Below are 20,218 nucleotides of genomic sequence, written 5' to 3' on the forward strand. Positions count from 1 at the left end.
CCATTTTCATTTTTGTGTCACCATCACTTTCCAATATGCTATATAATGTATCTATTATATAATACGATTGTTGGCTTCCCACATTGGAATGAAAGTTGCACAAAAAGCAAAAAGAGAAAAACAAATGTCATACAAAAAAATCACCTTGGTTGTATATTTGCTTTTGAAAATTCCTCTTGCAAAAACTTGAAACATTGGCCCCGTGAGTATACAATTTAGATTCACTAAAGGCAGTCTTAAGACACTTTTTGATAAGAATTATTGGTTATGTGCCTGAGCCAAATTGTAAGTCTGAAAACACATGTGAGGGGGAAAAAAAACCAAGTAAATTAACACATAGTAAGTATTGAATGGAATGATCTTAAGCTGAGACACCATCACTGTGAAGATCTCCATACAGACGCCAGCCTCTGCTCTGGGTCTATAAGAAATATTGCCCTCCTGTCTTGACGGGATGAGCACTGGGTGATATACTATATGTTGCAAGTTGAACTCCAATTTAAAAAAATAAAAATAAATAAAATTTTTTAAAAAAATATTGCCCTCCTGTGCAGAAAAGGAGGAAATCTATAAGCAGTTTTATTTTTAAAATTTCTGCCTTTTTCAAGTTTCTAGTTAAATTCTAGTTAGTTATTATACATGGTAATATTAGTTTCAGGTGTAGAATTTAGGGATTCAGCACTTACACAGAACACCCAGTGCTCATCACAGTGCCTTCCTTAATACCCATCCCCTAATTCGCCCCATCCCACCGCCCACCTCCCCTCCAGCAGCCCTCAGTCTGGTCTCTATAGTTAAGAGTCTGTTTTCTGGTTTGCCTCTCCCTCCCCCCGCCCCCGCCGCCCTTATGTTCATCTGCTTCGTTTCTTCAAATCCATTGTGAGTGAATCATATGGTATTTGTTTTTCTCTGACTGATTTTGCTTAGCATAATACTCTAGCTCCATCCATATGGTTGCAAATGGCAAGATTTCATCCTTTTTATGGCTAAGTAATATTCCGTTGCATATATATACCTCCTCTTCTTTATCCATTCATCAGTCGATGGACATCTGGGCTCTCTACATAGTTGGGCTATTGATGACAATGCTGCCATAATCATTGGGGTGCACGTTTCCCTTCGAATCAGTATTTTTATATCCTTCGGGTAAATACCTAGTAGTTATATATGTTGAAAATACCTACTCCCATTCCGTGGCAGGTTTTCCTTTGTTCATCTTTCAGTATGTGTATTTTTGAAGTTTTGTGTAGTAAATTTCTCTAGGCTTTTCTTTGCAGTTTATGCTACTGTGTCTTATTTAAGCAATCGTTCCCTGCCCTGAGGTCACAAAGATGTTTTTTGTGCTTTCTTCCAAAAGTTTGAAAGTTTTGCTTTTTTCACATTCCAGATGGCTTCCCTTGCGTTTTCTGTGTTGACACGAATTAAAGTGTTCTTAGTAGTATGTGGGGGTTTTTTTTTTCATGTGTTTCAGCGTCCAAATTGTTGAAGTATGGTCTCCAAACTTACAAAGTATAATATCTAAAGGTTATATTTTACATTAACTTTTTAATAATGGAGCATCCCTACTGCTGACTTTTTAATTTATAAAACTAATACAATTTTTGAACCATATACTTCTCAGATAAATAATGGCTTGTTAAAATTGCAAGATGGTATATTCTTTTCCTTCTCTCTTATTCTCTTAATAGAATTTATGTGTTTATGTTTTTCAGTCACATTGACTTTATCCTAGAAGACAACTTTACAAGGATCTAGAAGGAACAGAATTAAAGATGACTGAATACGGGGCTCCAGAAATTTAAGACAATCAGGTATAAAAATTTTTGGATGGAACATTCCCAACCAGTCAGTATAAAATAAAACTGGAACGTTCACAGGAGAACTTAAATACAGGGGAGGGTCTAGAAGAGAAGTTTTGAAATCAAATACTGTGGCTCTAACCTTGACTGGTTGGTGACGGTTGGTCGTTTTTGAAACGTGGCAATGTTTGTATCTGTTTCTTTTGGCCACTGTAAAGTTTAATGAGATAATATAAGGCACTTAATCGGTGGTACAGAGTAGCTGTTTATATTAACTGTTACTGTTGCTATTGTTATTTAAAATTCATGGATGTGGTATTCTGTATGTATATTGTGGATTTTTAGGAAATATATATTGATATACCACTATAACATTGATATTAATAATAGCCTGGTCAGGGGCGCCTGGGTGGCTCAGTCACTTAAGTATATAACTCCTGATTTTGGCTCTGGTCATGATCTCAGGGCTGTGAGATCATGAAAAAAAAAAAAAAGCAAATTACCAAAAGAGAATATATAAAATATGCTATTTTTGTATAAGGAGGAATTGGGAAATAAAATTACAGACATGTATCTGCTTATTTTTGCAAAAAGAAATAGGAAGAATAAACCAGAAACCAATAGAATTGGTTACCTACAATGGTAGAGGAATGGGGTGGGAAACAACAAGCCAGGATTACTGTTCCAGGATCGTAGTGTATTAGCAGGATTTCTCTTCTCCTGGCAACAAAAGTGGCCTATGGTACAATAAAGGGCAGCCACATCTCTTCTTTGGTCCCCTTTCCTCCAGTTTCCTTTTTTTTCTTGCCTTTGACTTCCCTTCCTCTACTTTTTTTCCTTTTTCCTTGTCCCCTCTTTTTTATTTTTTTTTTAATTTTTTTTTTTTATTTATTTATGACAGTCACAGAGAGAGAGAGAGGCAGAGACACAGGCAGAGGGAGAAGCAGGCTCCATGCACTGGGAGCCTGATGTGGGATTCGATCCCGGGTCTCCAGGATCGCGCCCTGGGCCAAAGACCGGCGCTAAACCACTGCGCCACCCAGGAATCCCCCCCTCTTTTTATTTTTTATTCTAGTAAATGTGGGATAGATATGGGCAATGTCATTCCAGTTAGGATGAAATTTAAAAAAAAAAAAAAAAGGAATCCTCAATGCCAGCAGTCTCCAATATGCAAAAAGCTGTATTCAAAAAGTGCTTTCAGCCAAATACATAATATTGTGTTCTTCTCTGAGCCATGTCCTACGGTGGTTATAACCACGAACGAGCCATGGTTGCCTCTCTTAAAGAGCTTGCAAATTAACGGAGAAGACCAATCATGTAGGAATAACCGTCACATGAAATTATCTTTCCATATTGGCAACTAGATCAAGTTTTATAAATTGATAAGTGAGGAAAGCCTAAGTGCTTCTTTTAAAAACAAGTATATCTTTTGCAAATATTAGAAGTAATGATTCGTGGGGCGCCCGGGTGGCTCAGTCAGTTAATTATCCGACTCTTGATTTTGGCTCAGGTCATGATCTCATGGTGGTGAGATAGAGCCCTAGGTTGCTCTCTGCGCTCTGTGTGGAGTCTGCTCTGAGATCCTATCCCTTTCCCTATACCCCTCCCCCTGCTCACACTCAAAAAATAAATAAATAAATAAATAAATAATAAATAAATAAATAAATAAATAAATAGATTTTTAAAAATGATTATCAATCGCCATAGCTTGAGCTATAATTATTCTGAATATGTGACTATTCCTTATATTCTGAGACACCTTTTTATAGCCAAGGAAACAAAATTTTACTAATATTCTCAAGGGCATATAAAGCATGGATCAGGAACACTGTTAAGACTTGATTTTATTTTGATTATTGTTTTTATCTGTCTTTTATAAGGTTCTAATTGCTTGTAGATAATATCAGATAAAAATGTCCTGACGTTAGCCCTTGAAATGTAGTGTATTTGAGTAAATAGAACCCAAACTAATAAATCAGAAATACCAACATTTTTTTTATTGTTTCACCTTTCTTTTTGTATTTTTTAAAATTAATTAATTAATTGTTACTTTTTTAAATTTATTTTTTATTGGTGTTCAATTTGCCAACATATAGAATAACACCCAGTGCTCATCCCATCAAGTGCCCCCCTCAGTGCCCGTGACCCAGTCACCCCCACCTCCCCTTCCACCCTCCTAGTTCGTTTCCCAGAGTTAGGAGTCTCTCATGTTCTTTCTCCCTAAATACCAACATTATTAAATAGAATTTTGTTCAATTGCTTTTGGGGGAGAGAAAGAATATTTATTTATATTTATTTTTGGTGATGAGATGGTTCACTGTGTAATGATTGAACCACAGTCCAGACCTGCCCTGCAAGAAATATTAAAGGGGATCCTTTGAGCAAAAAGAGAGCCCATGTTGCATGTCTTTTGAAAGAGCTGCTTCTACTGTTACTTCTATGTGGTAGAAAGTAGTCATTGTGGAAATGGTTAATTAAGGCAAGAACATTGAATACTGTTGCTTCATACTTGATGGCTACTGTTGCAGATTTTTTATTACAGTTTATGATAAACAAAGCCATAGTCATTCTTCATCCTTTCATTTTTTCATTCATTCCTCCTTCCCCTGTTCCCCCAGCTTAGCAAATCATATACTCTTCAGTGGAGCTGAGAACTGATAAGTCTGCTCTGCACGGTGATTTGGAGCTTTCCAATCCCAGGGAAAACTTGACTAAGGTCTAAAATTTATTTTTTCTTATCTATAGTAGGTCAACTGTAAAATGAAAATTTTCTACTTATTTCCTTATAGATTTAAGAATCTTCATTTATCCTGGGATTACTTTTCCAGACCTCTGCAGGAGGTTTCCCATAAGAGACCATAGGATAGTCCCAGAACAGTTAAAAACACCTTTCGGGTTTTATAGCTATTAACTCTCATGCCTAAACCTTAATTCCCTATCTTCCCTTCACCATATTGGAGTTTAGCTTATTTTCTCTGTTAATTGGAAGTAAAATAATTTTAATCTGCCTAGTATCATTTGACCTATGGGATCCTGATTTTACCACATACTTTTTCCTTAGGGACTGCACAGGACTGAGTCCATATGGAAGAAGAGCTTCCCCTTTCCTACAGAGAAAGTGGCAAGGTTAGAAAAAAAAGATCATGTCTTTGGAACATGTATTTTCTGTTGCATGAAGCATGTATCAAGCATCTACTGGTCACGCAATAGGAAGATCAGCGAGATAGTATCTATCTTTGAGGGGCTCACAGTGTAGTGACCCACATGCAAACAGATAATTATTGTGGGTGTGTAGAATGCTAAAGGGGCCTGCAGAAAACCGTATTATCTGAGGGGTAGAGCAGGGTTCCCACAGATGGCGAGGTTGGCGCTGGACGAGGGGAGTACAGACCATCCCTACTGTCACAGATAACACTGTCCTGCTAGAGGTCTGAGCTGAACATCTACTTCATTCCCAGAGAATGAACAAAATTATAAAATACCTAGTCTCAGATGACATGTTCTTAATTCATCATAAAATATTCTTTATTCCTTTTCCATCACAGCTCAACATGACAGTCAACCAGCTTAAGTCCAATGTGTCCAAGTGATGTCAAAAGCTTCGCATCTTTCAGCATGCACATGGATTTCCAACTTGTGTTAATTTTATTAAATTGATACCATATCTGTTCTTCACTATTAACAGCTTAATATTAACTGCCACTCTTAATTTTCATTTTTCTGTTTTCTGCTGTTCTTAAAATATGGTTAAAACACTGTAAAAGATGTAAATAATTATATAATCAAAATACCACAAAATATGTAAATAATTATACAAAGCCAGCAGAGTGCATAAAGATGGCAAAACTTCTGAAACCAAACCATAGTGTTACCATGTGCTGACCCCTGACGTGTTCATTTGTGAAAATACAAAATACAAAAATAGCTTACTTTTGTAAGACTATATGGAACTTGAGAATCTTACAAAATGTTCATAGAAAAATTCCAGATTTTTCCCAGGAATAACAGACTGTGTAAAATAAAAAAAAATAGATTAACAGAATTAGGAATGAAGTGACTGTTACATATAAAGTGCTGCATAGCCAAGAAGTCCTGAAAGGCAAGCTGTTGGTTGTTTGTTTTTTTTTAAATAGTTTTTTTTGGTAAGCCATGCCCAACAGGTAATTTTGGTTTTGTTTCTATATGGTGTATTTTAAGTTTAATTGTGACAACATAGTTGTCTAGAGTTAAGTGAAGTATCTGCACAATCTGTCCGATTGTGCTTCTGGCTGGAGAAGCAGAGTTATATAGGTAGCACGTACTCCAAGGAGTAATAAAATGTATCTTGGTCTCTAATTTTATGGAGCTGTGTTTCCTTAACTATATTTTCCTTGAGCTAATATTAAAATATCACCACTTTGCATTTCCCGAACAGGGGCCAGTGAAAGATGAGGCTGTGGGGCTGGATGCAGAGCAAAAGTAAAGGAAAGCTGGCCAGGGAATAGTTATTGCCGGTAGTAGTATTATGTGCAGGGCTACCTGGGCCAAATTAAGGTTGAATTCTAGGGACATGATCTTGATGACTCATCGTGTATACGGTCAAGCTCTCATTCCCTGGAAGTGCTTTTTCCCCATACAGATTTTTCTGTTGCCTGACCTTGGCTCCTGCTAAGCCAGTCCCTTACTTAACAGTTGGGCACGAAGTTGATTGGGCGCCTTCTGCAGAGGTGGCTGCTGTCATGCAGGGTGACTGCGTCTCTTGCAGGGTGCTGTATGTGAATCCTGCTTCCTACAGTCTTATTATGTATACGGAGGATACATACACGTTCCATACAGGCAGGTTTACGGTGTGCACAGCGTGTACAGCTATATACACCTATGAGGGTGTTGTAGAGAGCAATGTATTTTTCTTCTGAGAACAAAGATGCTACAATTCCTTGAGACTAATATTAAATACCTCAGAAAAGCATAAATGTGTGCCTTTCATAAATTAAGTCATAAGTTCCCCCCCATGAAATAACTCCCCCACAAGACTTTGGAAAATGCATTTTTGATAACTGACCTCCAGGAGCCAGCCTTCTGACAGATGTTTAAAAGCAGTGTATTCACACCCCCATTGTACTCCGGTTATATTGTTAGGTATTTGTTTTCTATTAAATTGTGAGCTCCTTGAAGGAGTGATGATCTTTCATTTTTATATCTTTTTTTTTTTTAAGATTTTATTTATTTATTCATGAGAGACGGAGAGAGAGGCAGAGACACAGGCAGAGGAAGAAGCAGGCTCTCTGCAGGAGCCTGATGTGGGACTTGATCCCCAACCCTGGGATCAGGCCCTGAGTCAAAGGCAGATGCTTAACCACTAAGCCACCCAGGCGTCCCGATTTTTATATCTTTAATATCTGGCACTCGGGACATGTTCAGTGATACTGTCACACCTGATGTTCTGTGGACCTGTGGCATCCTTTAACAAATGTATGACTGCAGGCGATGCTACAACACAGACACACACACACCACACACACACACACACTCTAGAAGCCCGGCGGTTATAGAGTCACGGGGTGGGTACTAGAGGTTTTGTACAAGTGAGCCAGGAAGAAAGTTCAGAACCAATAATTTGTAGCCAGGTGTTTATTAGGAGCTTGTTGGATTTACAACCAGATTCTAGGCATCAAAGAAACCACTTGAGTTTTGTAGCAGGGCAGGTTGAAATCCCAAAAAACCTGCCTGACAGGAAAAAATGAGGTAGGGATGCGTATTTTCTCTTTGTATATTGCCGTCTGCTCTGTTCGTGGAAGGTAACCCACAGTGGGTCTTGGTGCCTGTTCATTAAGGACTGCGTGCCAACAGCCAAAGCCCTGCAGCTGTAGGCCCGATCTGCCAGCGATAGAACTTTTTATGTGAGCTTTTTTCTCTGCAGCATGTGGTGTGTGGAAAGCAGTCTTTGGAAGCAGGTGATCTTGGAGGATTGCTTAGTCTTTCTGTGCCTCAGTTTCCCTATATTTAAAATGAGGCTAGCAGTCTCTGTGCCCTATAGTGTGAAGTTTAGAAATAATATATGAGTGCTTTTAATTAGCACACTAGCTCATCTATAAATATTTGATGCCACATCCCAAACATTGTTCTTTTTGAAATTTATAGACTATATATTCTTTTTGAAATATATAGACTATATATAGACTATATATCTATATCTATATAGAATATATAGAATAGGAAAAAATAATTAAAATGAAGACCCTCAGAGAAAATAAGATGCCTTCATGATGTAAGGAGGTACGTAATTTACCTAAATATTAGCCTAAAAGCTAAAAACAAGAGTCTGTCCTTAGCTCTGCAGTGGCCTTGGGTGCGGCCCAAAGATAACGGACGACTTCCCTCCCCAGACAGGGTCCTAGAACTTGAGTGGCACGGTGAGGGACGGTGGCTGGCTCTGGCGTCGGGGCCGTCATCCTGGTTCAGGCGCTGCCGTGGCCTCAGGATGATGCTGTTAGCCCTTACAGGCTGCTTACCCTCTGTGTTCGTTTCCTGGGACCGCCTTGATGAAGTACCGCAAACTGGGTGGCTTAACGCAATAGAAATGGATTCTTTGGCAGTTCTGGAGACTAGAGGTCTGAAACTAAGGTGTCAGCAGGGCCATACTCTCTGAAGGCTCTAGGGAAGAAGCCGTCCTTTCCTCTTCCCAGCTTCTGGTGGCTTCTGTCTGTCATTGGTGTTCCTGGACCTGCAGGCGGATTGCTTCAGCCTCTGCCTCCATGATCACATGGGCTTCTTCGCATGGTGTGGTATTAATTTTATGTGTCACCTTGAGTAGGCCACTGGTGCCCAGATGAGACATTGCTCCTGGGTGTGTCTGTGAGGGTGTCACCAGACGAGAAGAGCCTTTGAATTGGTGAACTCCGTAAACGGTTTGCCCTCCACAGGGTGGGTGGGCATCATCGAAGCTCTTAACAAAAGGTGGTGGAAGGAGGAATTCATCCCTTTTTTCCTATTTCACTGGTTGATCTGGGTTTTCGCTTCATCTTTTCCTGCCCTCAGGCTGGGATGTGCATCACTGTCTCCCCTGGTTCTCAGGCCTTTGGACTCATTACACTGTGCTTCCAGCTCTCCTGGGTCTCCAGCTTGCAGATGCAGATCATGGGACTTCTGAGTCTCCGTAATCTTATGAGCCAAGTCATCATAATACACACACACACACACACACACACGTATACTCAGCTGACTCCTAAGTCCCTTCCAGGCCTGCAGAGAGTGAGTCGCTAGTCCCGTCAGCTTTGTACCAGAACTCTTCCCTGGTAAGGTTGACTTAATAGCGGTTGGGAAGGACAGGCCTCCCGAGATCCCCTGCTCCTTGAAATGAAGCAGAAGCATGGCGATTAGGAGAGAGGGCCAGACGTGCCACTTGAAAACCTGTTGGCTGCTTCTGCATCTTCCTGTTATCCCCAAATTTCTGAAAGCTAGAGAGCACACACCTAACAATGTGTGCTGCCAGGGGAGCAAATAAATGAAAGCTCTTCTTCCGAATAGCTTTATGGTGTCCACATTGCGTGCTCTAACGAGAACTCGGGTGCTGTGATCTTAACGTTTGCTGCTGTGGGTTTAATTGTGTTTCCCCCCAACCCCAATTGATATGTTGAGATCCTAAACCCCCAAAGGTGGTGGGGTTAGAAGGTGGGGACTTTGGGAAGTGATGAAGTCACGGGAACCCTCGAGAGTGGGATTAGTGCTTTATAAAAGGGCCTCCGGAGAGATCGCTAGCCCCTCCTGCCCCGTGAGGACACAGAAGACAAGGGCTGTGAAGCAGGAAGGGGCCCCTCATCAGAACATGAGCATTTCGGTGCTTTGCTCTTGGACTTCGAGTCTACGGAAGTGCGAGAAGCCAATTCTTGCTGTTTATAAGCCTCCCGGGCCGTGCCGTGACAGCAGCGCAAATACACGAGGACACCCCGGTACCTCAGACGGTGACCTTATTTGGAAATGGGGTCACTGCAGATGTGGGGGGTTAGGATGGGGTTATTCCGGCGAGCCCTAATCCAGGATGACTCGCGTCCTTCTGGAGAGGGGCGGCCTGGACCCAGAGGCGGACTTGCCTAGAGCGGAGCCGATGTGAAGACACAGGGAGGAGGTGGCCTCACAAGGCAGGGAGAGGGGCCTGGATCCTTCCCTCACAGCCCTCAGGAAGAACCAGACTAGCGTAGACCTTGATCTTGAGCTTCTAGCCTCCAGAACTGTGAGAAAATAGATGGCTTTGGTGTAAACCGCCCAGCCTGTGGCCCTTCGCGGTGGCGGCCCTCGGCGACAAATACGCACTTTCTGAGCCCGAGTGAGGGGGATGCGGCCAAGCCACCAGCCGCCCAACCGGTGGTCAGAATGGGCTCCGGGACCGGTGTCTTGGCGTCACCGTCAGCGTCGTTCTTTTCCAAGGACGCATTTCGTCAGGCCCCGGGCCGCTGCTGAAGTCACAGTGCGCCCCCCCCCCCCCCCCCCCCCCGCCCTCAGGTTTTCCGGCCTTTCCAGCCAGCCCAGCGTCCAGAGCTACGCTTAAGACCAGCCAGGCCGGAAGGGTCAGGGGTCAGCCGTGGGTGACTCCCGAGGCCCCGAGAAGATTGGCTCTGGCTCTGGCTCCGGCTCGCTGTGAGAGCAGGACAGGCGTGGCTTGCGGAGGCCGTTCCGAGCTCGGGGGCCCCTCACGAGTTCCCTCCTTGAACCGGCGCTGGCCTCCACGGAAGTACAAGGGGAAGAAAAAAGAAAGTATTGTTTAATTAATAGTCTTAACGTGTGTGTGTGTGTGTGTGTTTCGACTTTTATTTGTGTCTATATTTATTTATTTCCTTTTCAGCCAGTACAGGCTACTCTGTCGTCTTTGAAGATGTTAGATGTGGGAAAGTGGCCAATTTTCTCCCTTTGTTCCGAGGAGGAGCTGCAGTTAATTCGTCAGGCCTGTGTCTTCGGCAGCGCCGGCAACGAAGTCTTATATACCACAGTCAGCGATGAGGTAGAGGTCCACGGAGACGTTCAGCCCCTCACAGGAATGGATTTGCCAAGTTGAAGGTCTTGGGTGGGGCGGGGGTGGGAGGAACGAAGGAATTACGGTTGTAAGAAAAAACGCATGGAGAGTAGATTCTTATTATATCTTGTTAAACAGTGAAGCAGTAATCATGGGCTCTTCAGAAATACAAGTGCTCGAACTAACAGTGGTTTTTGTTTTTGTTTTTGTTTCCCCATAGATTTTTGTGCTTGGCACAAACTGCTGTGGCTGTTTGGGATTAGGTGACGTCCAGAGTACCATTGAACCTCGGAGACTGGATGCTTTAAGTGGCAAGAAAATAGCCTGCCTCAGCTATGGGAGTGGCCCCCATATTGTCCTTGCGACCACAGGTAACCTAGGAGCACATGTAGAATTGGAGCCACTGCCTTGTTAGAAGCAGGATTTAGGATCACCCCTTAAACCGAGAACGTACTTTTTGATTGGGCAGGAGTTTCCGGCTCTGCCCTGTGAACTTGACTCTTGTCCGTGCTTTAAACACCATGAAATATGAACATATTTGAATATGAGAGTAAGATAATATAGCAGATGGAATCCAGCAAGCATTGGCACTTTGGATGTGAGAATGACAGTGCTGTAAGCCCAGTGAACCCCTTTTGTTTATGCTTTTAGAAAGTTTAATTATTTTGCATTAAAATGCTGAACTCACTCTGGACTTTTTGAGCTTGGGATCCCTGATCTATGAACTAATGAAGTCCAAGATGCCCTCTAACTCCTAGCACTGGGATTCTTGTCATGAACGTGACTGATGGCTATATTTGATATTAGTAGGATAGAGAATTAAATACTCTCATGGCTATTTTATGAATTCACACTAATAAGACATTTTAATTAAATCATACCGTAGAGGTTTTTTTTTTTTAAGCTGGGTATTCATTTTATTAGTATTCTTTGAACTGAAAATAAAGTTTATAAACATTCTTTTGATTACTTATTTCACATAAATTTTAGGGAATTTTGGTTGCCAGGAATAGGCTGGATTTTTTTGGACCATTTTCTTTGGCGGAAATTGTACATAAAGTATTTAAATTTTTTTTTTCATAGAGGCATCAAAGCGCAGACAAGGCAGAGGCAAATTATTGGATCATATTTACGAGAAAGTGTGAAGTAAGGTTAAAGGGAACTTAAAGCTACTTTTGCCTTCAGGGCATCTGCCTCTCCACTTAAATGGGGTTGTGGTTTGATATACTCCTGAGGTAGAAGGGATCGTGCATCAGAAATTTAACATGTTATGCTAGGTCCACGAAGGGCTATAATGTAGGGCAAGGATGGGCCGGCTCCTCCATCTCGAAGGCACTGAACAGAAAAATCCTTGGCTGTGAGTTAAGCAGGAAGGAAAAGAGAAAGAAAAGGAAGAGAACCTGTCCCTGAAGGGTTGTACTCATGCATTTGTATCCCAGTTCACATCAGACTGGGTGGGCCAAGAAATCCCAAGCATTGGATCTATCAAAGAAGTACCTTTAAGGGCCTTCATGGCATGACAGAGGTTAATGCGGATGTTTTTTCGAAGAAGGCATCTTCACTTCATCGTAGGCCTGAGGAAATACATTGCCATTGAAAAATGAGTTTTCAGTGGCAGTTAGTAGCATATAGTCAAAGATAACCAGGGACACAGGGAAACAAGGCACCATGAATGGAGAACCAAGCAGAAAAGGACAGCAAAAACTGACTACGAAGTATCAGATATTAGAACGATCAGATACCAGTTATAAGAGAGCTGTATTTATTGTGTTTGAAAAAATACCAGATGATGAGCTTGAAGCTATATCCTGCAGAAATGAGAAGATTTGAAAAAAAAAAAAAATAAACAATATAATCATCAAAATGAAAAGCTCAGTGGGCAAGTTTTATAGCAGTTTGGACACATCAAAAGAAAATAAACTAGAAGATTAGAAGAAATTAGCTATCTGGAATGTAGCACAAAGAGATAATATAGTAGAAAACACAGACAAAAGGAGTATATACTATATGATTCCATTTATTGAAAGTTCAAGAATAGGAAAAACTGAATTCTCTTATTCAGGATTATATATGGTGAGCTTTTTGAGTGATCATCCAGTTATATTTCTTGATCTGAGTGGTAGTACATGAGTGTGTGCTTTGTCGTTATTTCTAGAACAGCATATATTCTATGAACTTTTCTGTATGTGTATTATACTACATAATAATAACAAAGATTTAAAAAATTAACTTGATGATCACTTTATAGATAAGAAACTAGCTCCAGAGAAGGTAAATGATCTTACAGTCTTTGGACTTTCAATCTGATATTTCTTCCTGTTACTCTTGGTAACATTTCTCAGCTGTTTATTAAAAACTTATCTCCCAGTTATCATAATTTCATCCATTTCAATTCACCTTGTTGCTTTGAGACAGAATATAGTTTGTATTTCCAAATGTGTTCTTTTATGGAATGAGTTTGGTGGAATAGGGAAGTGGATTAGTTTTTGCACATACATTTTTAGTTTTCATTCATGAAGGTGTGCAAATATATATGTTCATATAATAAAGTAGAAGTTTTGAAAGCTGGTTGTATTTCTTTTTATTTTCAGAAGGAGAAGTCTTTACCTGGGGTCATAATGCTTATAGCCAGCTGGGCAATGGGACAACTAATCATGGTTTAGTGCCCTGTCATATTTCTACTAATTTGTCAAACAAACAAGTCACTGAAGTTGCCTGTGGGTCTTACCATTCTTTGGTGCTAACATCTGATGGAGAGGTGAGAATAGTTAGCATAAATCTCATTGATTTTTTTTTCAATAAGGTTACATAGATTCTTATAGCAGTCTTAGAAATATGATCATTTGATTTAAATAACCATTTTCCTCAAGTTCAATCTTATTCTTGTTGGCAATTCATAGTCATGGTGGTTATATCATGAAGTGTACCTTTATGTAGTAGGGATTTCTATTAAATTCCTAGCAAAATTTAAAAGGCTGTATTTTCCTTCTATATGGCTGTACTCGAGGGTTTTATTTGCTAAAAGAAAAAAATTCAAAATGCTGGAAAATATGGCTAAGGTATCTATAAGTAGATATTTTAATAATATGTGATATTTGAGAATAATTATTGCTATTTGTGTAGATAATACCAATAACCTAATTTTATAACATACTGCATTTTGTAAGAATGAATTTCATAAAAACTTCTCTGCCTGTGGTGTGAGAATTGATGGATATCAGGCACTTTGAGAGCAAAGATGAGGCACTATGAGTACATATTTGCGTCCACCTGAGACACTTTATAAACGAGTGTGTTTCATTTTTCGATTCCCAGGTATTTGCTTGGGGCTATAATAACTCCGGACAGGTAGGATCTGGATCAACAGCCAATCAGCCGATCCCTCGAAGAGTCACAGGCTGCTTACAAAATAAAGTTGTTGTGAACATAGCATGTGGGCAGATGTGTTCAATGGCAGTGGTGAATACTGGGGAGGTAAGAAAGTTGTGTGCTATGTTGTTTTAAAAAACCCATTTGCCTTGCTGGTGTCCTACTGACGCGGCACGTTTCTCTCCAGCAGAGAGCTTGCTTGCTTATGTTTTCCTTGGACATTGAGTCTCTGGTTTTCTCTCAGGTCTATGTCTGGGGTTACAATGGAAATGGGCAGCTTGGACTCGGCAGTAGCGGCAACCAGCCAACTCCCTGTAGAATAGCAGCTCTGCAAGGCATTCGCATCCAGCGGGTATGTCCACAATTGGTTTCCGTGTGCCTGCTTTTAAGTCTTTAGGGGCAAAGATACACAGTTTTCTTGGCAGATGAATGGTTTAGCTGCTTGATGTTTTCTTCATTGAAGTGAAGGCTAAAGCTCTGTTTCCCATGAATTAATTTGTAGATGTTCATCAGGAATTTATGTTTCTAGGCCATTCTCATATGTAGCTGTTGGAATGTAAATTGTCACAATCTTTTCCAAGGAAACTTTGGTAGTGTATATATCAAGAGCCTCAAAAATACTCATAACCTTTGTTCTGTAATTTTATTCCTAGGTATTAGCCTAAGGAACCAAAATGAAAGACACTTACAGAATTAGTGGAGAAGATATAGCAAAAAAGAAAGAAAGAGAGAGAGAGAGAGAGAGAGAGAGAGAGAGAAAGAAAGAAAGAAAGAAAGAAAGAAAGAAAGAAGAAAGAAAAAAGTTAACTTCAATAAATAAATCATAGATGTAGGATAATTTAATCAAATAATGTTAATGATTAAATAAATTATACTAAATCTGTATGAATGGAAATGATGTTTACAAAGGGTTTTGAAGGATATGGAAATAGTGCTATGTGATGTCAAGTAAAAATAAAGATACAGACAGTGCAGACATGGTACATATCCATGTATCTATATATGAGTAGAAAAATAATCCAGATCTTGAGATTAGTTTCATATTTATACTTTTCTACATTTTTTCCACATTGAACATGTTTTAGTTTTACAGAAAAGGAAACAAATTCTTAAAAAGTAAATGAATCCCTGGGTGGCTCAGCGGTTTGGCAACTGCCTTGGCCTAGGGTATGATCCTGGAGACCCAGGATCGAGTCCCACATCAGGCTTCCTGCATGGAGCCTGCTTCTCCTCTGTGTCTCTGTCTCTGTCTCTGTCTCTGTCTCTCTCTCTCTCTCTCTCTCTCTGTGTGTGTGTGTGTCTCATGAATAAATAAATATATTTTTTTTTAAAAAAGTAAAAGCGTATTTCATATTCAGTCCACACCCTTGGTCTCTGTGAACATAATGAATGCCATATTTAAAGCTGAACAAACCAGATGCATGTCACTAAAGGACTCGTGTTGATCTTACTGCAGTTTTGGCCACACACAGGCTAAACCAGTTCTAGACAAAACTGGTTACCTTGATGTTTTGCCTCTCTGAGCGGGCTGCCACTGTTTGGGGTTTTTTTTTTTGCATCTTTGGTTCTTAAACTACCTTGTGAAAGCATATTTGCGGGCCTAAGTGGATTTGGGTTTTCTTTTTCTAGGTTGCCTGTGGCTATGCACACACATTAGTTTTAACAGATGAAGGCCAAGTGTATGCTTGGGGTGCAAATTCTTATGGTCAGTTGGGCACTGGCAATAAAAGTAACCAGTCCTATCCTGCGCCTGTCGTCGTGGAAAAGGACAGGTAATTTGTGCATTTTCAAAATAACTTGCATGTTCTTTAGTTTATTAAAACCACGTAGACATGATACAGAATTGTGGGCAACTTACTGCTAATGTTAGAATATTCTTTCATGAGTGCATTCATCCCTTTTTAAAATTGGCTTTTGGGCGCACCTGAGTGGCTCGGTTGGCTGAGCAGCTGACTCATGTTTTCTGTTCAGGTCATGATCTCAGGGTTGTGGGTTCAGGCCCCTCATTGGGCTTTGTGCTCAGTGGGGAGTCTGCATGGGGATTGTCTCTTCTTCTGCGCCTCCCCCCACTCATGCTCTCTCTTTCTCTCTCTAAATAAATCTTTTAAAAATAAATTAAATAAAATCGGCTTTTGAGCTGTTGGGGAGTTTGTATGTTACATATTCCCCTTTCACTTACCCATATTTCAGCTACTCTGCACTAACGGCAAGGACGAAACCTCCAGCGGCTATCCTACTGTGTTCTCCTCCATCACAAATTACCTTCTCCTCCTTCTCATCGTTTTCTGTTTTATATTCTTAAGAGAAAGTTGTTAACGCTTGAGGTCAATCTTCTCTGCTTAGGAAAACGAAAGCACCTCAAATGAGGTATAAAGCTGTTCACTCAGCTACTTATAAAATGTAGTTGAAAGGATAGGACACTCTCATTATTTTAGTTCCCAAGCTATGAGGAAATGTGAAATGGTTAGAAAATTAAGACTTCCGCTTTGCCTACTTGTCTGCAAGGTTGTGTTAAGTAATTAGCATATGCAGAATTTCCCCCCAGAGTATCCCACAATTTTTTTAAAAGCCTTTTGAGTGTCTCAGACATGGCATTATCACTGCCTTTTCATTCTACGTGTTTTGACACAGTGCTATTGAACAAAAGCATTTCATTAGTGTTTCTGTTAAACTAGGGTTGTAATCACTGTGGGAATTAATACGGCTATTTTCATTTTTATTGTGCATATTAATTTTTGTTACATCTGATTTTTAAAGTAAATATATGGACACGTAGATTATCTTACATTTGTATGCAGTTCTTTTACATTTTCCTGTTGGAGTATTTAACAATGAAAGTGAAGAACCAGATTGTCATTCTCAACCCCCTTGATTTTCATTGGAGCATTATAAGCAGGCTAATTTTAACATATGTCAAATAGGTTTAAAAAAAGACCTGTTTCTGGTTTATTTCCCCCAAAATCTTAGGATAAGACCCTGGACCTCTCAAGGATTGGGAAGGAGGAGAGGGACTGGAGGTCAGGAGCCGGTGAGTGTGTGCTGGAGGCACACAGCCGTGCTCTTTGTATTTCCCTTAGACATAGTCCCAATTCCGAGCTACTCAGTGAAAAGAGAAGGGACAGTCTTGAGACTTTGAACAATCCCACAGATGCCTCAGTTGAGCAAAGCCAGTCGGCAGGGACATTTAGTATTTAGATACACGACAAAGAAGAGTTAAAGGATCAAATAAAGGTGCCGTGGAAATAAAAACAATATATTTATGTGGCACTTAACCGTTTTTATGGTGCTGCCATACTTCACGTACTTTTTAACTCATTTGCCAAGTCCACCGCGCTCCGTTCACCAGCAGCCTGCCCCACGTTTGCACCCTGGTCCCCGAGCGTCCCAGAGCGAGTCACGCAGAGCCAGGGGGCAGCATGGTGGAAGAGGCAGGAGAGGCAGAGAAGCTGGCATGGGAGTTACGTGAGTGCCAGCGCCTTACCTGGTACTTGAGAGTATTGCTTTTTTTGTCTATTGTAAAAACTCCATTTAAAAAAAAAAGCGTTTTAACTATTTTGAAATTTTGAATTATAACTGTAAAAAAAAGTGGAAATAGCCACACACTTGCCTGCTCACTGTTGTCCACATAGTCACCATTTTGGCTACGACTATTGTGGATGAATGTTTTGAACGAGATCCTCCTGCTTTTCTGTTTTCCGTGCCTGAATTTGCTGTGGTAATCCCTGTTTGCAGGCCCCGCATCACACGAGCATTGCAAGGGAGGAATTTGTAAGTCTGCTGGGACTTGTTTTGCACGTACCCACCCCTTCTCAGCAACTGAAACGTGCAGATATGTTAGGACTTATGTCTCAAGAACTCCCTTCTGAGTCTTGGGGCCCATTTCGGGGAAGTTGAACTACTTAGAAACAAAAGGATTGGATTTAGGGTGGGGTGGATCGTCAGGTCCTGGTTACCTGGTCACAGAACTGGAAGGTGAAAATCTGTCTACACTGGATCCTTTGCTTAAATGACAACCCAGAGGAAACCTTTTAAGATTTTTCCCACAGAGGTCCGCTTCTGATGAAGACTGCTAATAACATTTGTTAGCAATTTATGTTCACATAAAAGTAATTTTAATGACTAAAGCGATTCTCTTCTCTCTAATCCAGTCGTTCCCAATCTTTCTGAAGTCTCAATACTTTGATTTACCAGCATTTGTCTTTGTTCCTGAAGTTTCATAAAAGCATATTTTGAAGTTAAATTGAGTTAAAACTCACTTTGCCTTGCGTTTCCGTGAATTTTGTGACACCTTGTGATAATTGCAATGACGTTGGCCTCTTACAAAGCCAGGCTTGGGAATGACTGCTCTGGACCTTTTATGATCATCCTTTGTCCCTCACTCTTCTTCTCGCTCACAAATCACCTTTTTTCTCTCCTCCTCGTTTTCTGTTTTACATTGTTCCTCAGTCTCTGCGTTTTCATTTCTAGTACCACGGCCATTAAGCTGTGGTCCTTGGGGATCATTCCGTGGAGGGGACACAAAATTCCTTCATCATGAACGTGTAGTACCTTCTCTTCATTACGCATGGCTGCAAAATAAAATGTGAGATATGCCAGACACCCTGACAAGTGGAGGTGAGCTCAGTCCACAGTCACCGTCTGTTATATATTAGACTGGAGAGTCTGAGCTTCCGAATTGGCTTCTTGGTACGAATCTGATTTAAGAACAGATGACCTTAGGCAACCACGGGATGCCTTGGCAGTTGGTTGGGTCCCACGCTCAGCCTGAAGGCTCCCTCTAAACTGTCTCCACTCTTGTTCCTGTAGCGGCTGCTGCCGTCAGCCCAGCCCGTGCCCCACCCTTGACTTCCCTCCCGTGCAGCTGCTGGGTGTTCAGGTAAACGTCCCCTGGCTCAGGGAGGCCACGCTCCAGCGCCTTCCACACCGGAGCCCTTTGCCACGTCTGTTCCACCCTTTCTCCACGAAGCAGCATTCCTGCCTCCTGTAAGGGCAGAGGCTATGCTCCCTTTTCCGTGGAGGCTGGTAAAGATATCCCAGAAGCCAATGTCGGAATTAAAGCATTTTGGTTTTCTGATGTTGGGTGGAAGGACGCTGTTTCGTTCCCACCCGTTACATTTTTCATAGAACATTATCAGGGAAAAGAGGTGATTTTAAGCGGTCTCCCAGAGCTCCTGCCACCGCTGGTAAACACTTGAGTCTCCGGAGGAAGCTGGCTGTGAATGTGCGCTGTGCTGGGGAGCTGGTTTCGTTGACCCTTCACCACAAGGCCGTGAAACGATTGCTATCTTGTCTTCTCTTCCCTCGCCTTTTTTTTTTTTTTTTTTTTAAGAATAAAATGGATGATAAGAGTTTAGGTAACTCGGCCCCCACAGGCTGCCCTCTGACCCCCAGCCCGTGCCCTGGCCACTGCAGCAAGGTGTACAAAATGAGATAGGTGGCTGCTCTCACATTTGATGTAACGTGTGAGGGTAGATGGTAAGAGTAGATGCCCTTTCTTTGAATGAATATATTTATTCTATTTCCTTCCCCTTTTTTCTTTATTTGTTGAAAAGAGAAGCCAAATAGGATTGGCCATCTTCCTGGTGTGGGCATGGAAGGTTCATTTGTAAAGTCCACGGCTGAGGTTCGGGGCCAGTCGTGGACTTAACTGTGCAGCCAGGAAAGGTCTCAGTGTCCGAATCGATCATTGGAAATGTCCAGGCTCTGTATGAGGGAGGCTTTGCTGCCGAGAACACTTAGCAGGAATCCTGTCAAGAAAGCTCTGCTCCTGGCTGCTATTTGTACACCAGACACCGTGCGTGGTGTATTTGATCACTTCTCAGGTCCTTGCCTTGCATGTGATGAAAATGAGGCTTTGAGAGGCTCAGGGACATTCCCACGGTCACCTGGCCTCATGGTAGAGCTCGGACGCGCCCCTGGGCCCGCTGGACTCCAGCGTCTAGGCTCTTCACCCTGGCACGCTGTGGCCTCTTTTCTAGTTAGTTCTCCTGTTGTCCAGAAAGCAGCCCTTGAATAAATCAGTGAAATTACTTGGGCCACTTGTAAAATCCGTGCGCTGCGCTGC

General features: G+C 41.4%; 1 protein-coding gene across 11 annotated transcripts in view; it reads left to right on the top strand.

The window, feature by feature from the left end:
* Positions 1–20,218, top strand: part of RCBTB2 (RCC1 and BTB domain containing protein 2) — a 48,041-nt gene that overhangs the window by 17,677 nt on the left and 10,146 nt on the right. For 4 of the 11 annotated variants that reach the window (XM_055335800.1, XM_055335799.1, XM_055335798.1 and 1 more), the window contains exons 2-9: positions 1,713–1,811; positions 4,861–4,925; positions 10,618–10,773; positions 11,006–11,156; positions 13,377–13,543; positions 14,101–14,259; positions 14,399–14,506; positions 15,784–15,926. In XM_055335800.1, coding sequence (XP_055191775.1) covers positions 4,884–4,925; positions 10,618–10,773; positions 11,006–11,156; positions 13,377–13,543; positions 14,101–14,259; positions 14,399–14,506; positions 15,784–15,926 — 926 coding nt within the window. In that variant the 5' untranslated portion in view covers positions 1,713–1,811; positions 4,861–4,883. Of the gene's footprint in view, positions 1–1,712; positions 1,812–4,417; positions 4,516–4,860; positions 4,926–10,277; positions 10,530–10,617; positions 10,830–11,005; positions 11,157–13,376; positions 13,544–14,100; positions 14,260–14,398; positions 14,507–15,783; positions 15,927–20,218 lie in introns of those variants that run through there. The other 7 variants (XM_055335806.1, XM_055335805.1, XM_055335803.1 and 4 more) reach the window with 6 other exon arrangements.

Source organism: Nyctereutes procyonoides, unplaced genomic scaffold, assembly GCF_905146905.1.
Source record: "Nyctereutes procyonoides isolate TBG_1078 unplaced genomic scaffold, NYPRO_anot_genome, whole genome shotgun sequence".
Classification (NCBI taxonomy): domain Eukaryota; kingdom Metazoa; phylum Chordata; class Mammalia; order Carnivora; family Canidae; genus Nyctereutes; species Nyctereutes procyonoides.